Source organism: Pseudorasbora parva, chromosome 9, assembly GCF_024679245.1.
Source record: "Pseudorasbora parva isolate DD20220531a chromosome 9, ASM2467924v1, whole genome shotgun sequence".
In the NCBI taxonomy this organism is placed as follows: Eukaryota; Metazoa; Chordata; class Actinopteri; order Cypriniformes; family Gobionidae; genus Pseudorasbora; species Pseudorasbora parva.
In genome coordinates, this window is record NC_090180.1 from 15,308,335 (window position 1) to 15,323,978 (window position 15,644).

Consider the following 15,644-nt stretch of genomic DNA (forward strand, 5'->3'; position numbering starts at 1 on the left):
GTGTCACGTGGGATTTGTTTTGGGAAAGGCAAAACTGGTGCCCTCATCTACTCACACTATCCCAAGATTGGAACTGGGAGCAGCGGTATTGGCAGTAGAAATGGCAGAGTTGATAGAGAGTGAGTTGGACATCAAATTAGACGCATTGCGGTTTTACACAGACAGCAAGGTTGTCTTGGGGTACATATACAATCAGACCAGGCGGTTTTATGTATACGTTTCCAACAGAGTCCAGCGAATCAGGAAGTCCACCAAACCTGAGCAGTGGCACTACGTCTGTACCACGCAGAATCCGGCAGATCATGCTACACGTTCTGTGCCTGCGGCAGAGTTAGCTAGCACAACCTGGCTCACAGGGCCTCCGTTTTTGTCCCTTCCTGAAGGAGTAGCCACATCAGAAGAGGAGTCATATGGACTCATTGATCCGGATGCAGATGTTGATGTGCGTTCTCATGCCACCACTCTCTCTACTCCATCATTTAGTCTGGGATCTCATCGGTTTGAACGGTTCTCGTCTTGGAAGTCTCTAGTTCGAGCTATAGCATTCCTGACACACATCAGTCAGTCTCAAAGAAGTGCAGTAAAAACCAAGGTTGACATCTGTAGTGGCTGGCATCGATGCGAAAAACCTCACAAGGCAGAAGAGCTGTCCAAGGCAGAAACTCTTATTGTCAAGTGTGTGCAGAGAGAAACTTACAGCAAAGAGTTCATCTGCTTGGTTGCTGGGAAAGACATCTCAAAAGATAGTTCATTGAGAAAGCTGAACCCCTATGTGGATGAAGAGGGTCTCCTGAGAATAGGAGGCAGGCTCAAACATGCAGAACTCGACACTAATGAAAAGTTCCCTCTCATTATTCCAGGTCGCAGCCATGTTGCAACATTGCTTGTGCGTCATTACCATGACAAAGTTAAGCATCAAGGTCGTGTTTTTACAGAAGGCTCTGTTCGTGCAGCTGGATTCTGGATCATTGGAGCTAAGAAATGTATCAGCAGTATCATTCACAAATGTGTTACATGTAACAAGCTTCGTGGGAAAAGCGCTGAACAAAAGATGGCAGATCTACCCACAGATCGTCTGAGTACTGAGCCACCCTTCACTTACGTGGGGCTTGATGTTTTCGGCCCATGGGCTGTCACCACAAGAAGAACCCGCGGTGGACAGGCTAACAGCAAAAGGTGGGCTGTACTTTTCACCTGCATGAGCACACGGGCCGTGCACATAGAGCTGATAGAGGCGATGGACACGTCAAGCTTCATCAATGCATTGCGCCGATTCTTTGCTCTGCGGGGGCCTGCTAAGCAAATCCGTTCAGACTGTGGAACCAACTTTACAGGTGCCTGCAAGGAGTTGCACATACTCCTTACCGATCCCAAAGAGCCCAATGTAAGGAGGTACTTGGGTGAAGAGGGTTGCTCTTGGATATTTAACTCTCCACATTCCTCCCACATGGGAGGATCTTGGGAGCGAATGATTGGTTTCGCCAGACGGATACTCAACTCCATGCTTATGCAAACCAACCCTTCATGCCTCACTCATGAGGTGTTGTCTACTTTAATGGCAGAGATCACGGCAATTATTAATGCTAGGCCACTCGCACCTATTTCTTCAGACCCGGAGTCACCCTTTCTCCTTACCCCTGCTACACTTCTGACTCAGAAGATGTCTACTTACCCTCCTCCTCCGGGAAACTTTGACAATACAGACCTTCACCGCCAGCAGTGGAGAAGGGTGCAGCATCTGGCCAACACATTTTGGAGCAGATGGAGACGTGAGTACCTTCCTACACTGCAAAGCCGAAGCAAGTGGCAGGACGTACGACCTAATATTGAGAAAGGTGACCTGGTTCTGCTTAAGGATAACCAGGCGAAGCGGAATGAATGGCCCATAGCTCTGGTTACAAGGACATTCCCTGATGAAGATGAGAAGGTCAGGAAGATCGAACTTAAGGTCACAAGATCTGGGTCAGCGAGGACCTTCTTGAGACCTGTTTCTGAGACAATCCTTCTCAAGAGTGCTAAGGAATTTAACTGATTTAGTTCCCCTTTATTCAGACTCAATAAGATTATCCAGATAGTGGTATTTAATCAATACCAGACGGGGAGTGTCATGTTCTGTAGGAATATTTTGCGTTTAGTTTGTTACTTTCTCCCCCTAGTGGGCATCTTGGAGTAATTCATTGTGTTCATATATAATTCTTACATTGCTTTCATTGGTTGATTTTATCACATGGTGCAGTCATATCAGGAAACCGATTAGTAGTTATATTCCATGCGGTCAGCTTGCAGCTCTAGTCACCTTATCCTGTCTCATATCCTGTTTGTGCCTTTGGAAAGCATCGCTTGTAAGTTATATTTGAATTTATAGTTAATTACATTGATTCACATGCGTCATGTAAGACTTTTTGTGATGTTACTTGAATATTTATTTGTTAACATGTGAAAACTGCTACTGTATAGCATTTCATATATTGATAGTTTAGCTATTGTGCTGCACGTAATATTTAGATGTTATTCACAGCTATAAGCATACCAGCTGAATGTTATATGTTACAACTTTGTAGCTTAAAGGTATATTATTTTATGTCTGTTAATTTATGACGTGTTTTCATAGCATTCAGTGATTGTACTATCTTTTTGTATCATTTCAGTTTTACAAAGATTCCTTCATGAGAATTACGACAACAGTAAAGAGCATTGAACTTTACTTCAGCCTCTGACTTTCTCTTGAAGCCTGTTAGCTATCTGTCGATTTGTGTACAGTCACACACACTGAGGACAGAATATTCACACCACTGAACAAACCATTCGTGCGAGCACTGCGCATCACGAGCCGCTGACAGCGACGCAGATCAAGGCATCAGCGCAGTGTGAATCCCGCAATCCGTTTCGCTTCATTCGTGCTGCGTGATCAAATGGATGACAGTCTGACAGATCACAGTTTGCTCGTGTTGTCTATAGAGAAAAGGACGTTACCACCACCCTACCAATTTTTGCGATTTTCAAACTTACCATACAGTCAGAGTAGGCTACTAAACATAACTAAATCCCATGACTAGCCCAGCCTACAACAACGAGGAAAAGCTCGTTAGAAATCTGTTTTTGTAATTTGCAACGTGACACAAGTATAAGATGGACCGCATTCAGGCCTACGGTTTAAACTGTGAAATGTTCGGTTTTTTAATCACATTTTAGCTAATAAAATGTAACCTATAAGCCAAATGTCTTTGTGGGCATTGGGAAGGGATGGGGGAATTAATTAATCAGTGATTAACTAGGAAAGTTAAAAAAACACTTTATGGCAAAAAGGTTATTGTTAGGCTATATTTTAATAAAGTTATTTAAAACTTTTATTTCCTTGCATCATACTCACTTATTAGCATTTGCATAGGCTACAGTAACTGAATATGGTTAATCCAATGAATTTTAGCTGCATTTCAATAGTTCAGTTAGCCCTCTTCACACTTTTTCAGATGGAGGGGGGGCACCACCACCCCCAACATCAACATTTTAGTTATGTTAATTGCGTGTTTATTTAATTTATTCAGATGCATACACATTTTACAATTATCAACTGGAGAATTGAATTTGTCATTTTTATGCATCATGATGCAACATCCTTAGAACTCAAAATATTCTTATCTCTGATTGGGAAACATTACAACTGTCTAGAAATGTCTGCATAAGGCATGATTTCTAAATCAGATTGAAATCTCTTACACTGTTACTGCAAATCATTGCTAAACTGTCCTCACATGGGGCTATTACATGTGACACGATTCAGTCCTCTAATTTGAACCGTTTTATTATATCACTACAGAACAAAATTCACAATAACCAGCTAAAGAATACGGAAGCGCATGTAAACAGCCAGCGAGATCATCTACAGGAGCTGACATCACAGAACCAAGATCTGTGCAGCCAATTGCAGCAGAGCAGACAACAGTTTTCAGCTGTTCAATGCAAGGTAACACCACACCTGACATCATCTGCTATTTGACAGTCTGGAGGTGTATAATTACAGTCTAATTTACCCTCGCTGACTTCCTTCAGGCTAAATTAATCTTGGACCACGAGCGTCATTAAACTTCTCATTCTTCCCAGCTCTGTGTTCAAGAACTATTCCGAGTTCAGTAAATGTTAAGCTCAGTTGACGGGATTGAGGAGTGAGGTATAATTTTGATTACCACAAAAAATATTTCCAATAAGTCCAACAACATATCTGGTTACATTAGGGCACTTACAATGGGGCCAATCCATAAACATAAAAAAAACCTCACTGTTTTAACCATAAAACATAAACAATATGTGTTAAAAGGAGCCCTGAATAGTAAAGGAAATGAAAGCGCCTCACAACACACAAGCCTTTTCCATGAGCACTAATCACAGTCCACAAACAAACAGTTCATATGTAAAGCTCAGATCAGTGACTGTTCCATTTATTCACCACACATGACTTATTGTAAAAGTGGCCTGTCTGTTGATCACCCAAACCAGTATCTTCTGCTTTTTCTAGAAGCAAAGCTGCGATAACATCTTTCTCACTCTCCTGGTCGAGTCTTAAGATGCTGGCGTAGTTCACACACAGACCAGTCCTACACATCACACTTGTCTATCAGCTCTTTTATGCAGAAGTGATTTTGCAAGAAAATGGCAACACTGTATCTCACTTTACAGTAATGTGAAACTAATGCTTGCTTGCATTAGTCACCCGGAAAGAGGTCTCTGCCGGATGGGCTAGTCTGGCGGGATGGTGGTAGACGAAAAGATTCAGATTAGTTTAAATCTGATTTCAAAACATTGAATGTTACTTCACTGTTGACATTGTTGCTTTTGTGTCTACCTGTTTTCCTCCTTTGCTGTCCTTCAGTAAAATTAAGGGGTGTTTACTTTTTCTCCAGGGAAAAGGAAAGCAGGAGGAGAACATGAAAATCATCGCAAATCTCCAAAAGCAGATTGCAGAGTTACAAACTCAAGTATGTCTGATCTTTTTCATTTCATGGCACATCCAATTCCCTTTTTGCACTTCAACAGGTCCAGCAGTGTAACTATCCAATTAAAGACTAAATGCCAGATTTGCTTACAAGTGGTTGGACGATCAGTATTAATGGTTATGCTAATTAAAAAAATGAATCAACTACATTAAAGGGTTACTTCACCGCTTTTTCATATTAAACTATGTTATTCCCTTAACTAAAACGAGTTGATACATGCCTCTCTCATCTCAGTGCGTGCACTTAATCTCTCTGACGCGCGGTGATGATCTGATAGCATTTAGCTTAGCCCACTAAGCCCAGTTCATTCACTATGGAACCAAACAGAGATCAAGTTAGAAGTACCAAACACCTCCATCTTTTCCCCTATTTAAATACAGTTAAGCGAATAGTTGAACGATCAAGTATGGTGACAAAATAAAACGTGGTACTTCTCTAATCGGATTAAAAAGGAGAACTATAATGTATGGCGGATTAGCACTTCTGAGAGTACTTCGGCTCGGCGCAGTAAAAAGTCCCGGCCGAAACATCTTTCCTCACACCTCCCCCTCACTCTCTCATTTCTGTCAATAGGGAGATGTGAGGGAAGATGTTTCGGCCGGGACTTTTTACCGCGCCGAGCCGAAGTACTCTCAGAAGTGCTAATCCGCCATACATTATAGTTCTCCTTTTTAATCCGATTAGAGAAGTACCACGTTTTATTTTGTCACCATACTTGATCGTTCAACTATTCGCTTAACTGTATTTAAATAGGGGAAAAGATGGAGGTGTTTGTTACTTCTAACTTGATCTCTGTTTGGTTCCATAGTGAATGAACTGGGCTTAGTGGGCTAAGCTAAATGCTATGAGAATGTCACTGCGTGTCAGAGAGATTAAGTGCACGCACTGAGACGAGAGAGGTATGTATCAACTCGTTTAAATTAAGGGAATAACATAGTTTAATATGAAAAGGCAGTGAAGTATCCCTTTAAGGGGTTAAGAACTGAGAAATCAAATTTTCCTTGAGTTTTGGACATATAAGAGGTCCTTCTACTATAGGAATATCCTGTACATTTCAGAACTGAAAACTTCCTTGCTAGTCCAAAAACAGCTTTATTGTAACCAAGCCCAGTGACCGACTCATTGTGAAATGTGCCTATATGATGTAATAAATAGGTGACATTTGACTAAAATAATGTATACATAACTTAAATAAAATTTGAAATACACACAGGCATAACATTATGATAGGTCAAGTGATTAACTCAGATTATCTCTTTATCACACCACCTGGTAGTGGCTGGGATATATTAGGCAGCAAGTAAACATTTTGTCCTCAAAGCTGATGTGTTGGAAGCAGGAAAAATTGGCAAGCGTAAGGATTTGAAAGCGTTTGACAAGGGCCAAATTGTGATGGCTAGACGACTGGGTCGGAGCATCTCAAAACTGCAGCTCTTGTGGGGTGTTCCTGATCTGCAGTGGTCAGTATTTATCAAAAGTGGTCCAAAGAAGGAACAATGGTGAACCGGCGACAGGATCAGGGCGGCCAAGGCTCATCGATGCACGTGGGGAGTGAAGGCTGGCCCGTGTGTTCTGATCAAACAGACAAGCTTCTGTAGCTCAAATTGCTCAAAAGGTTAATACTGGCTCTGAAAGAAAGGTGTCAGGATACACAGTGGATCACAGTTTGTTCCTCAGATCTCAATCCAATCGAGTATCTGTGGAATGTGCTGAACAAACAAGTCTGATCCATGAAGGCCTCACCTCAGAACTTACAGGACTTAAAGGTTATCCTGCTAACATCTTGGTGTCAGATATACCACAGCTCTCCTTCAGGGCTCAATTGAGTCCATGCCTCGAAGGGTCACAATATTAGGACAAGACTAGGTCATAATGTTATGCCTGATCAGTGTACATGTAATTGATCTTATTGTAAATGATTCATCCATGCATTTACAAAATGAACTGGCTGAAATATCATTTAATGTTGACTTTAAGGAGGGGAATACATCCGCACGAAAGCACAGTCTGTCATTTGCCATCATTCTGACTCATATGTCAGGATTTTCTAAATTCAGATTGTCACTTGCCAACTCGTCAAGCCGAGGTGGTGTCCCCAGACAAATTTGTCTTCCACAAATTTGAGACCACATTAGACAGACCACATTAGCTGTCAGTGTGTCAGAAGCGACACAGTTAAGCTAATAAACATGAGCATGCTAATGCTAATTACTGCAGCACAACAAGACACAAAGTAACCAAAACGAAACCATGGCTGAAACGAAATTAGTCAAATACACGTGTCACGATAAGCCGTCAGAGCCATGATCATGCATGCATGCTGTGGAACCAAACTTCTCCTTATTGAGAGAACATTTTCTCAAATAGCCACACAATGGCCAGGAAACTCTTAACACCTCTCAACACGTCTGCCTCCATGTGATTTGTAGCACCCCACTGTTCAGTAGATTTACAACCAGAAACCCTGGCGTGCAGGTTCGCGATGAGCATAGCTGATTACAAAGATAACAGAAGACCTCCTCCCATTGTAACCGGTTAACCGTGCGGCCTGGTTCATTATTGTCTCGCCACAAATATTGTTGAAAAGGTGCTAGTGAGATAAACTGCTGTTCACATGGCGCAACAAAAAGAGAATAAAGTCATCTGACAAACTAATAGTCAGTATGGATGAATCGTTTGTTCTGGAAACTTAGTTTGGGATTTCATGCAAAGTAAAAAAAAAATGCCATTATTTGGTCAGTATTAAACTGATTTATAAAGGCTGCAGATTATTTTCAGGCTCAGTTTTGACCCAGTGGAACGTAAGATTATAGGTTTGCATGTTATTACCACACTTATTTAAAAAAAAATGTTTTGTGAAATTTCAAATAATATTTGATCTACAGCAAAACCAGCATGATGATTTTTATCAATATTTTTGAGAAATTCTATTGAAATATATAATTAAATGAAATTTATATCTAAAAATACCAGAATAACTCCTTGTGATTTAACTGATGATTTCTCAAAAACATTATCACAGATCAAAATCAAAATGACATAAATTGTACTATATTTTACTCTCATTTTACTGGATTAAATTCATTTTTATAGTGAAAACGATTATTCTTTTTGAATGCCGGAATGGCCCATTAATAGGCAAAAGAGTGAGATGTGAACTTCTCTTTTTTTCAAACCTTATTTCCATTTTTAAATGCATACTGTTTGGCCATTTTACATTTGCTCTACATTCTACACATACATTTCACATTTGCTCTTCTTTGGGCTGTAGTTCATTTGATATAGTTTATTTTTTATGTTGCTTACATTTGTTGTCTGTTTATAGTATCTGCACATGTGTATATGCATATTCATGTTTATCGAGAAGGAAAAAAAATCCAGTCCTAAAAGAGGCTAAGGCCTGGTTCCACAGACAGGGCTTAGATTAACTTAGTTCAATTAGGACATTTAAGTAGCTTTTATAAATCTGCCTTAAAAAAAAAAGAAAAATCATCAAAAAAGACCTGAATGCAGGTTAAAGGAACGCGCCACCGTTTTTAGAAATAGGGCTGATTCAACTTCTTTCCTACATTTAGATATGTGGGCAAATGCATTTTTGTCTCAGTGCATGGATTGTTTTAGTTTGGCAGGGTCGCCGCTAGCTTAGCTTAGCATAATGAATGGAATCCTATATTGCCAGCTAGCATTTCCATAGTAAAAGTGATAAAAACAAAAACAAAAAAACAACAACATCTAATTACTTCTTGTGGCCTGCATATTCACAACGAGTACAAATATTGATGCAGATTAAGACTGGGCGATTTCCTAGGCAGATATTGACTTGGGACTATATTATTTGGAAGCACAGGTGAAGCACTACTTGGGCGCAGAAGTCAATATCTCCCTAGGAAATCGCCTCTTAATCTGCATCGCTATTTGTACTCAATGTGAATACGCAGGCGACAAGAAGTAATTAGGTGGGTGTTTTGTTTTTTTTGATCACTTTTACTCAGGGCATGCTAGCTGGCAACATAGGATTCCATTCATTATGCTAAGCTAAGCTAGCGCCGACCCTGCCAAACTAAAACAATGCATGCACTAAGACAAAAATGCATTTTCCCACATATCTAAATGTAGGAAAGGAGTTGAATAAGCCCTGTTTCTAAAAACGGTAAAGTGTTCCTTTAAGGCTCAGAGCAATTTCATGACAAGTGACTATCACAACAGATAACACACACACTTATTTGGACATCTTTTAAAACCAACAACTTGTTTAATACCGGTAGCTGCAGGCTTTTATTTACAATACTATGAAGAAGTTTGATTTTTACCAATTTACCCAAAGGAACTCTCCTGTAGTTTTGATTCTGATGCATACATTTGCCCTGATGTTTCCTACTCTTTCCTATCTGAAGCGAACAGAAACATTGTCGGTAGTTTGAGGTCTGGTGTAACTGCCGCCATCAGATAGCCTGGTGCGAGCGCCCCTCAACACCTCCTGTTCTCTGACTGATTTTCTGTGGTTTTGGTGGTGGCAAGGGGAACCAGTCTGATTAATTTTGATTGATACTCTGTTTTATACTGATAGCACAGGGTCATAAACTGTTTTGTGTTGTTAGATCTTGTATCAGTCCACGTATTGATTCAGAAATGTAACGCTGCTGAGTTTATGACGGTTTTAAATTGAGAGATGTGTGTGGCTATAATCAATGTCTCCTTTTTTTAAAGAGCTGCTAAGCCGTGTGCCATCTCTGATTGAGCTCTGGTTGAGCTGTAGTCTTAAATTCAGAAATAACATTGTGGTTGTGAAAGCTTGTATACATCTCATTCTATCTTCCCATAACTATCAGACAGAAGCGGACAATGCTCTGAGAACCTAGAAACCTCAAACCATTATCACGGCTACTTTATGCACCTATTTCAATCACATACTCCCTAAAGAGATGCAGAAAGGCTCTGCTCAGAAGAAAGCAAAAAAGAAAAATAGACCAGTGTTTCTGAAGTTTTGACCTATTGCTACAGTCATACTGTCTGTACAAGTCTGTCTTTGGTTTCCTGTTCTTGATGTGAAGAGGAGGAGGTTTGTCACGTTTACACTCTCTGCTGCCTGTGAAAGATCTACAGAGTGTCTGTCATTTGACTTTGCTTCACATGTGCTCTTTAAACTGACATTAGTTTTAATCTAAAGGGGTTGAAGACAGAAGACTTTCTTCATAAGATCATCTCTTAAATAGACCACAGTGTCAGAACTTTTCTTATCAAGAGGCAATATTTGCAGTTTGTTTATGGACAATTTCCTGCCTTTATATAGCATTTGAATTAAAAACGAACCAAAAAATGAATAAATATCCCAATGATGTATTTGAACACCCTGATATTTTGCAAGTTCTCCCACTTGGAAATCATGGAGGGGTCTGAAATTGTCATCGTAGGTGCATGTCCACTGTAAGAGACATAATCTAAAAAAAAAAAATCCAGAAATCACAATATATGATTTTTTAACTATTTATTTGAACAGTACAGTTGCAAATGAAAACCTGTCTATAAGCCAGATTTCTGACCCTCAAAGACCTATTAGTCTGCCTTTAAAATGTCCACCTCCACTCCATTTATTATCCTAAATTAGATGCACCTCTTTGAGGTCCTTAGCTGCATAAAGACACCTGTCCACCCCATACAATCAGTAAGAATCCAACTACTAACATGGCCAAGACCAAAGAGCTGTCCAAAGACACTAGAGACAAAATTGTACTCCTCCACAAGGCTGGAAAGGGCTACAGGCAAATTGTCAAGCAGCAATTGTTGCAGCAATTATTAGAAAACGGAAGCAGCTAAACATGACGGTCAGTCTCCCTCGGACTGGGGCTCCATGCAAGATCTCACCTCATGAGGTCTCAGTAACCCCAAGAAAGGTAAGAAATCAGCACAGAACTACACAGGAAGAGCTGGTCAATGACCTGAGAAGAGCTGGGACCACCGTTTTCAAGGTTATTGTTGGTAATACACTAAGATGTCATGGTTTGAAATCATGCATGGCACGGAAGTTTCCCCTGCTTAAACCAGCACATGTCCTGGCCCGCCAATAACCATTTGGATGATCCAGAGGAGTTGTCATGTGGTCAGTGGTCAGATGACACCAAAATAGAACTTTTTGGTCATATTTCCACTAAACGTGTTTAGAGGAAGATTAATGATGAGTACCAGCTCAAGAACACCATCCCTACTGTGAAGCATGGGAGTGGTATCATCATGCTTTGGGGGTGTATTTCTGTACATGGGACAGGGCGACTGCACTGTATTAAGGAGAGGATGACCGGGGCCATGCATTGCGATATTTTGGGGAACAACCTCCTTCCCTCAGTTAGAGCCTTGAAGATGGGTCAAGGCTGGGTCTTCCAACATGACAATGACCTGAAGCACACAGCCACGATAACCAAGGAGTGGCTTTGTAAGAAGCATATCAAGGTTTGGCGTGGCCTAGCCAGGTCTCCAGACCTAAACCCAATAGAGAATCTTCGGAGGGAGCTTAAACTCCGTGTTTTTCAGCGACAGGCCAGAAACCTGACTGATTTAGAGAAGATCTGTGTGGTGGAGTGGGCCAAAATCCCTCCTGCAGTTTGCAAACCTGGTGAAAAACTACAGGAAACGTTTGACCTCTGTAATTGCAAACAAAGGCTACTGTACCAAATATTAACATTGATTTTCTAAAGTGTTCAAATACTTATTTGCAGCTGTATCATACAAATAAATAGTTAAAAATCGTATTGTGAAAAATACGTATCATATTTTTTAATAGATTATGTCTCTCACAGTGGACATGCACATACGATGACAATGTCAGACCCCTCCATGATTTCTAAGTGGGAGAGAGCAAAATAGCAGGGTGTTCAAATACTTATTTTCCTCACTAAACATTTACCTCTAATAATGTGAATATCTTACTGGATAGGTCACTATGGCATCTGAGACACACTAAATACATTACTATACAGACCTTCAACAATATTTGTATATTAAATACTGACATAGGCATATCAGAGGTAAGATAACAGAAACAGAAAAAACAAACACTTTTTTTGCCTAAATATGTGAGGTGACTGTCACTTTCAGTGGCAATTGTGGTTACTTTTGTATGTAGGTTGAATTTTTTTCTTCTGCTGAACACAAAAGAAGATATTTTGAAGAATGTCGGTAACCAAACAGTTGATGGACACCACTGACTTCCATATAATTTTTTTCTCTTCATATATTGAAGTCAACGGGTCCATTAGCTGTTTGGTTACCCAAATTCAGAAACTCTTACAGGTTTGGAGCAACTAGACTGTGCGTACATGATGACAAAATGTTAATTTTTGAGTGAACTATCCCTTATACCTTGTGTGTGTATTACTTTTTAAAATAATTTATAGGCCTAGAGTCAATTATTCCACTTATACTACAGTGACCACACCTCAAATATTGTCTTGATGTATTTCAAGACATCTGTCAGGATTTGTCCTTAAAACGCTCTTGTGTAGCATCTAATCCCAAGCCTCCTTTGCTAGTTCCAAAACTGGATTTAAGAGCTAAGAACAGATGCTTCAACTACTGATAGCAGACTAATGGCGTTATCAATGCAGTTATTAGAGCGAGAGAGATAGCACGCGTATGTGATTATTACCTGAGTCGCTTAACAGTTTCAATAGCGTCTCTAATGTATGTTTATCTGCTTCAAGAACAGCACCGTTATTACCTCGCTAATAAGAAATGTCATAGCTTTTAATTTTTTTAACTATTATACTGATAAAATCATACGTACTGTACATATGTTTCTGTGTGACTGTATGCGTGCGCATTTGAGTGGGAGCGGGAGTAAAACAGCACGTGCTTCCGTATATAATAAAACGTAATTTTGTTGCAAACATTTTTGTTGATTTTATCCTATTGTTTACTATATTTATTTGCTTGGCCAGTGTCGTTGTGGGTTGTTGTTCTTTTGCTGTTGTAGTCTGATAAGGACCTTTGAAATAACTGAAATCATTTGGCAAAGAGATATGGAAGTGTAAAGCGTCCCATACCTGCTTACTTTAGCTGTGCGTTTCCCTAATAAAATGATTGTACACCTCAGAATTTTCGTCAACCAATCAGATTCAAACATTCAACAGCACCGTAGTATAAATCTGCGTTCCAGGCAGGTTTTTGAGCCCGTAAGTGTAGCGTTCCAGGCAAAGTCACGCCAAACTGCCTGAGCGCAAGGAATTGTGGAAGTTAGATGTAAACATAGCATGGCGGACCGTACGGGACTTATGCTCATTTACAATCATTTCTATCACCAAAGGTGCTTACTCTTTGTTTATTTGAGGGAAACGGAGAAGAAAAAATGTGCACAAGGCAAGAGAGGCTTTTATACCTTTTGTTTTACATTATTTGTATATTTGGAAATTTATTTGGTATTAAGGTATTCTTGCACTCAATGGACTGAAAACTAGCTAAAGCTAGAAAAGCTGCCAATAATGCATAACATTTGCTGATAAATAACATTAGAGCAACACTGTATTTTAAAATTCGATTTGGTGTTTAATGAATGACTTCCATAAACACAGCTTCCGTAGGGGCTGCCATTGTTGTGACGTCAGAACTCGTAACTGGGAGTACATCGATCGAGTTCGGGGGTGGGAAGTCATGGGTTTGACTGCCGTTCCAGTGCACTTTCACGGGTAGAAGGTTGGAAAAACACAGGTTATGAGTTGCCTGGAATGCGGCAATATTATTATTCATCAGTGAATAAAGCGGCAGTGTTAATATGATCAGCCCTTTTTTGTCAAGTTTTGTGTTGTTTTTCAAATTTTGTGTTGTTTTCAAACACTATGCACTTTTTTACGGGATTGTTCTCATTCTTTACAGATTCAGAGCCTCTCCAAGCATAACACATCATTTTCTCAATCCACGCTGAAGCCTTCAATATCCGCCTCTCTGGAGCACAATGACACCTAAAAATGGACAGCTGCCCTATCGTCCCGTCAGCCTGTCTCCAGAAGCACCAAGACACTGAAGATGTTCTATTAAGAGCCCGGCCCACAGCTGCAGTGTCCACTATGAGTCTTCACAGTTCCAGCTGTTAATCATGCTGCAACACATCAAGTGTCATGAGCAAAAACATACTGTGACAGTTTTTACCATTAACACTTAAAAGTGACATGATTTTGCATTCTTGCCAAACACAAGGGGAAGTTAAATATCTTCCATTCAAGGAAACATTGCACAGCACTTGTTAGAAATGTGTCACTGTAAAAGAGGTTTTAGTCATTTACACATTGTCAGCAATAAACATCTTACTACTGGATACCAGTACTGAAAATCCCACTGACTGAACAACAGTGATTTCAGTCAAAAGAATCTGTATATGAGTGTGTACACTGTAAAAAATTTGTGGTGTTTTTTGTTGGTTTAACTTAAAAAAGTAAGTAACCTGGTTGCCTTAAAATTTTGAGTTTATTGAAATTAAAAATTTGAGTTGATACAATGAAGGAAATTAGTTTAATAAATAGAAACTCAAAATATTTTTCTATCTGAACCACATAAAAAATGTGATAAATGATGAAAAAAGCACAATTTGGCATGTTTCACTGCGTCATCAGAAATAACACACACCTAATTTCCCAATATGCTTACAAAATCTTTTAATAATCTTTTAATAAAGGTTGTCGAATCTCAAAAAATGTTCATTGCAGTAACTAAAAATTTTAATTTCAATGAACTCAAAATTTTAAGGCAACCAGGTAACTTTTTTTCTAAATAATTTTTTACAGTGTAGGCCCAGGGTTTCATCTCTGCTGTTCAAACATATCGAGTTTATGAAAACATTGTTTAAGTCACTGCCAGTACACAATAAACTGCACACATAATGCACTATTATGTAAATACATAATATAAGAAATAATATTTTACACAGTAATGACCACTATAGTGATATATAATCTATGAAATAATAAAAGATTATGAATACATTTCAATGAGGCTTTTCTTTATTATTATATTAATTATGACATTATAATTAATATTACTTTCACACTCTATTGTTTTATATATATATATATATATATATATATATATATATATATATATAAAGTAATTAAAAAGTAAAAAAGATTAAAATAAAATAATACAAATAGGCCTATTATAAATAATTATAAAAGAAATATTGAAAAAAATACACTAATTAATATTACTTTTTATTATTAGTGTCATCATATAGCTGAATCTTTAAAAAAAATACAAATATTTTAATTCAAAATTAAGTGTCAAATTAAAAAGTCATTGTATGTATGATTTTAAATGTATTTTTGAATATGCAATAACACCCAGCGTTGGCTGGGATGTTATTCCTGGAAGAGTAATTGCAGAAAACCACACCTGGGACAAATATAAAATCCCTCTACGCAGACAAGCCAAAAATCCTAATGTGATTTAGATCACTATATGGGCGTCTATCATAGGCTAGCCTATACCATGCAGTTTATAGTCAGGAGAAGTATCACTTATTTCTCAGTTGCGATTAACATGCATGAGGTTAACATGCATGAGCCAGGCAAAATTGGGTAAAATGTTTGCGACTGAGAGACGTGATTAAACACGGTCGCGTTCAGGAAGTTAGCGTGTGTATTTAAGGCGCATGTTTGCGCTGCTGTAGCTGGA

General features: G+C 39.0%; 1 protein-coding gene across 3 annotated transcripts in view; it reads left to right on the top strand.

Moving 5' to 3' along the window:
* evi5a (ecotropic viral integration site 5a) overlaps nucleotides 1-14,903 on the top strand; it is a 30,566-nt gene extending 15,663 nt beyond the window's left edge. For all 3 annotated transcript variants that reach the window (XM_067454073.1, XM_067454075.1, XM_067454074.1), the window contains 3 exons: nucleotides 3,818-3,964; nucleotides 4,899-4,973; nucleotides 13,854-14,903. In XM_067454073.1, coding sequence (XP_067310174.1) covers nucleotides 3,818-3,964; nucleotides 4,899-4,973; nucleotides 13,854-13,943 — 312 coding nt within the window. In that variant the 3' untranslated portion in view covers nucleotides 13,944-14,903. The remainder of the gene's footprint in view (nucleotides 1-3,817; nucleotides 3,965-4,898; nucleotides 4,974-13,853) is intronic.
* Nucleotides 14,904-15,644: the final 741 nt, after the last annotated feature.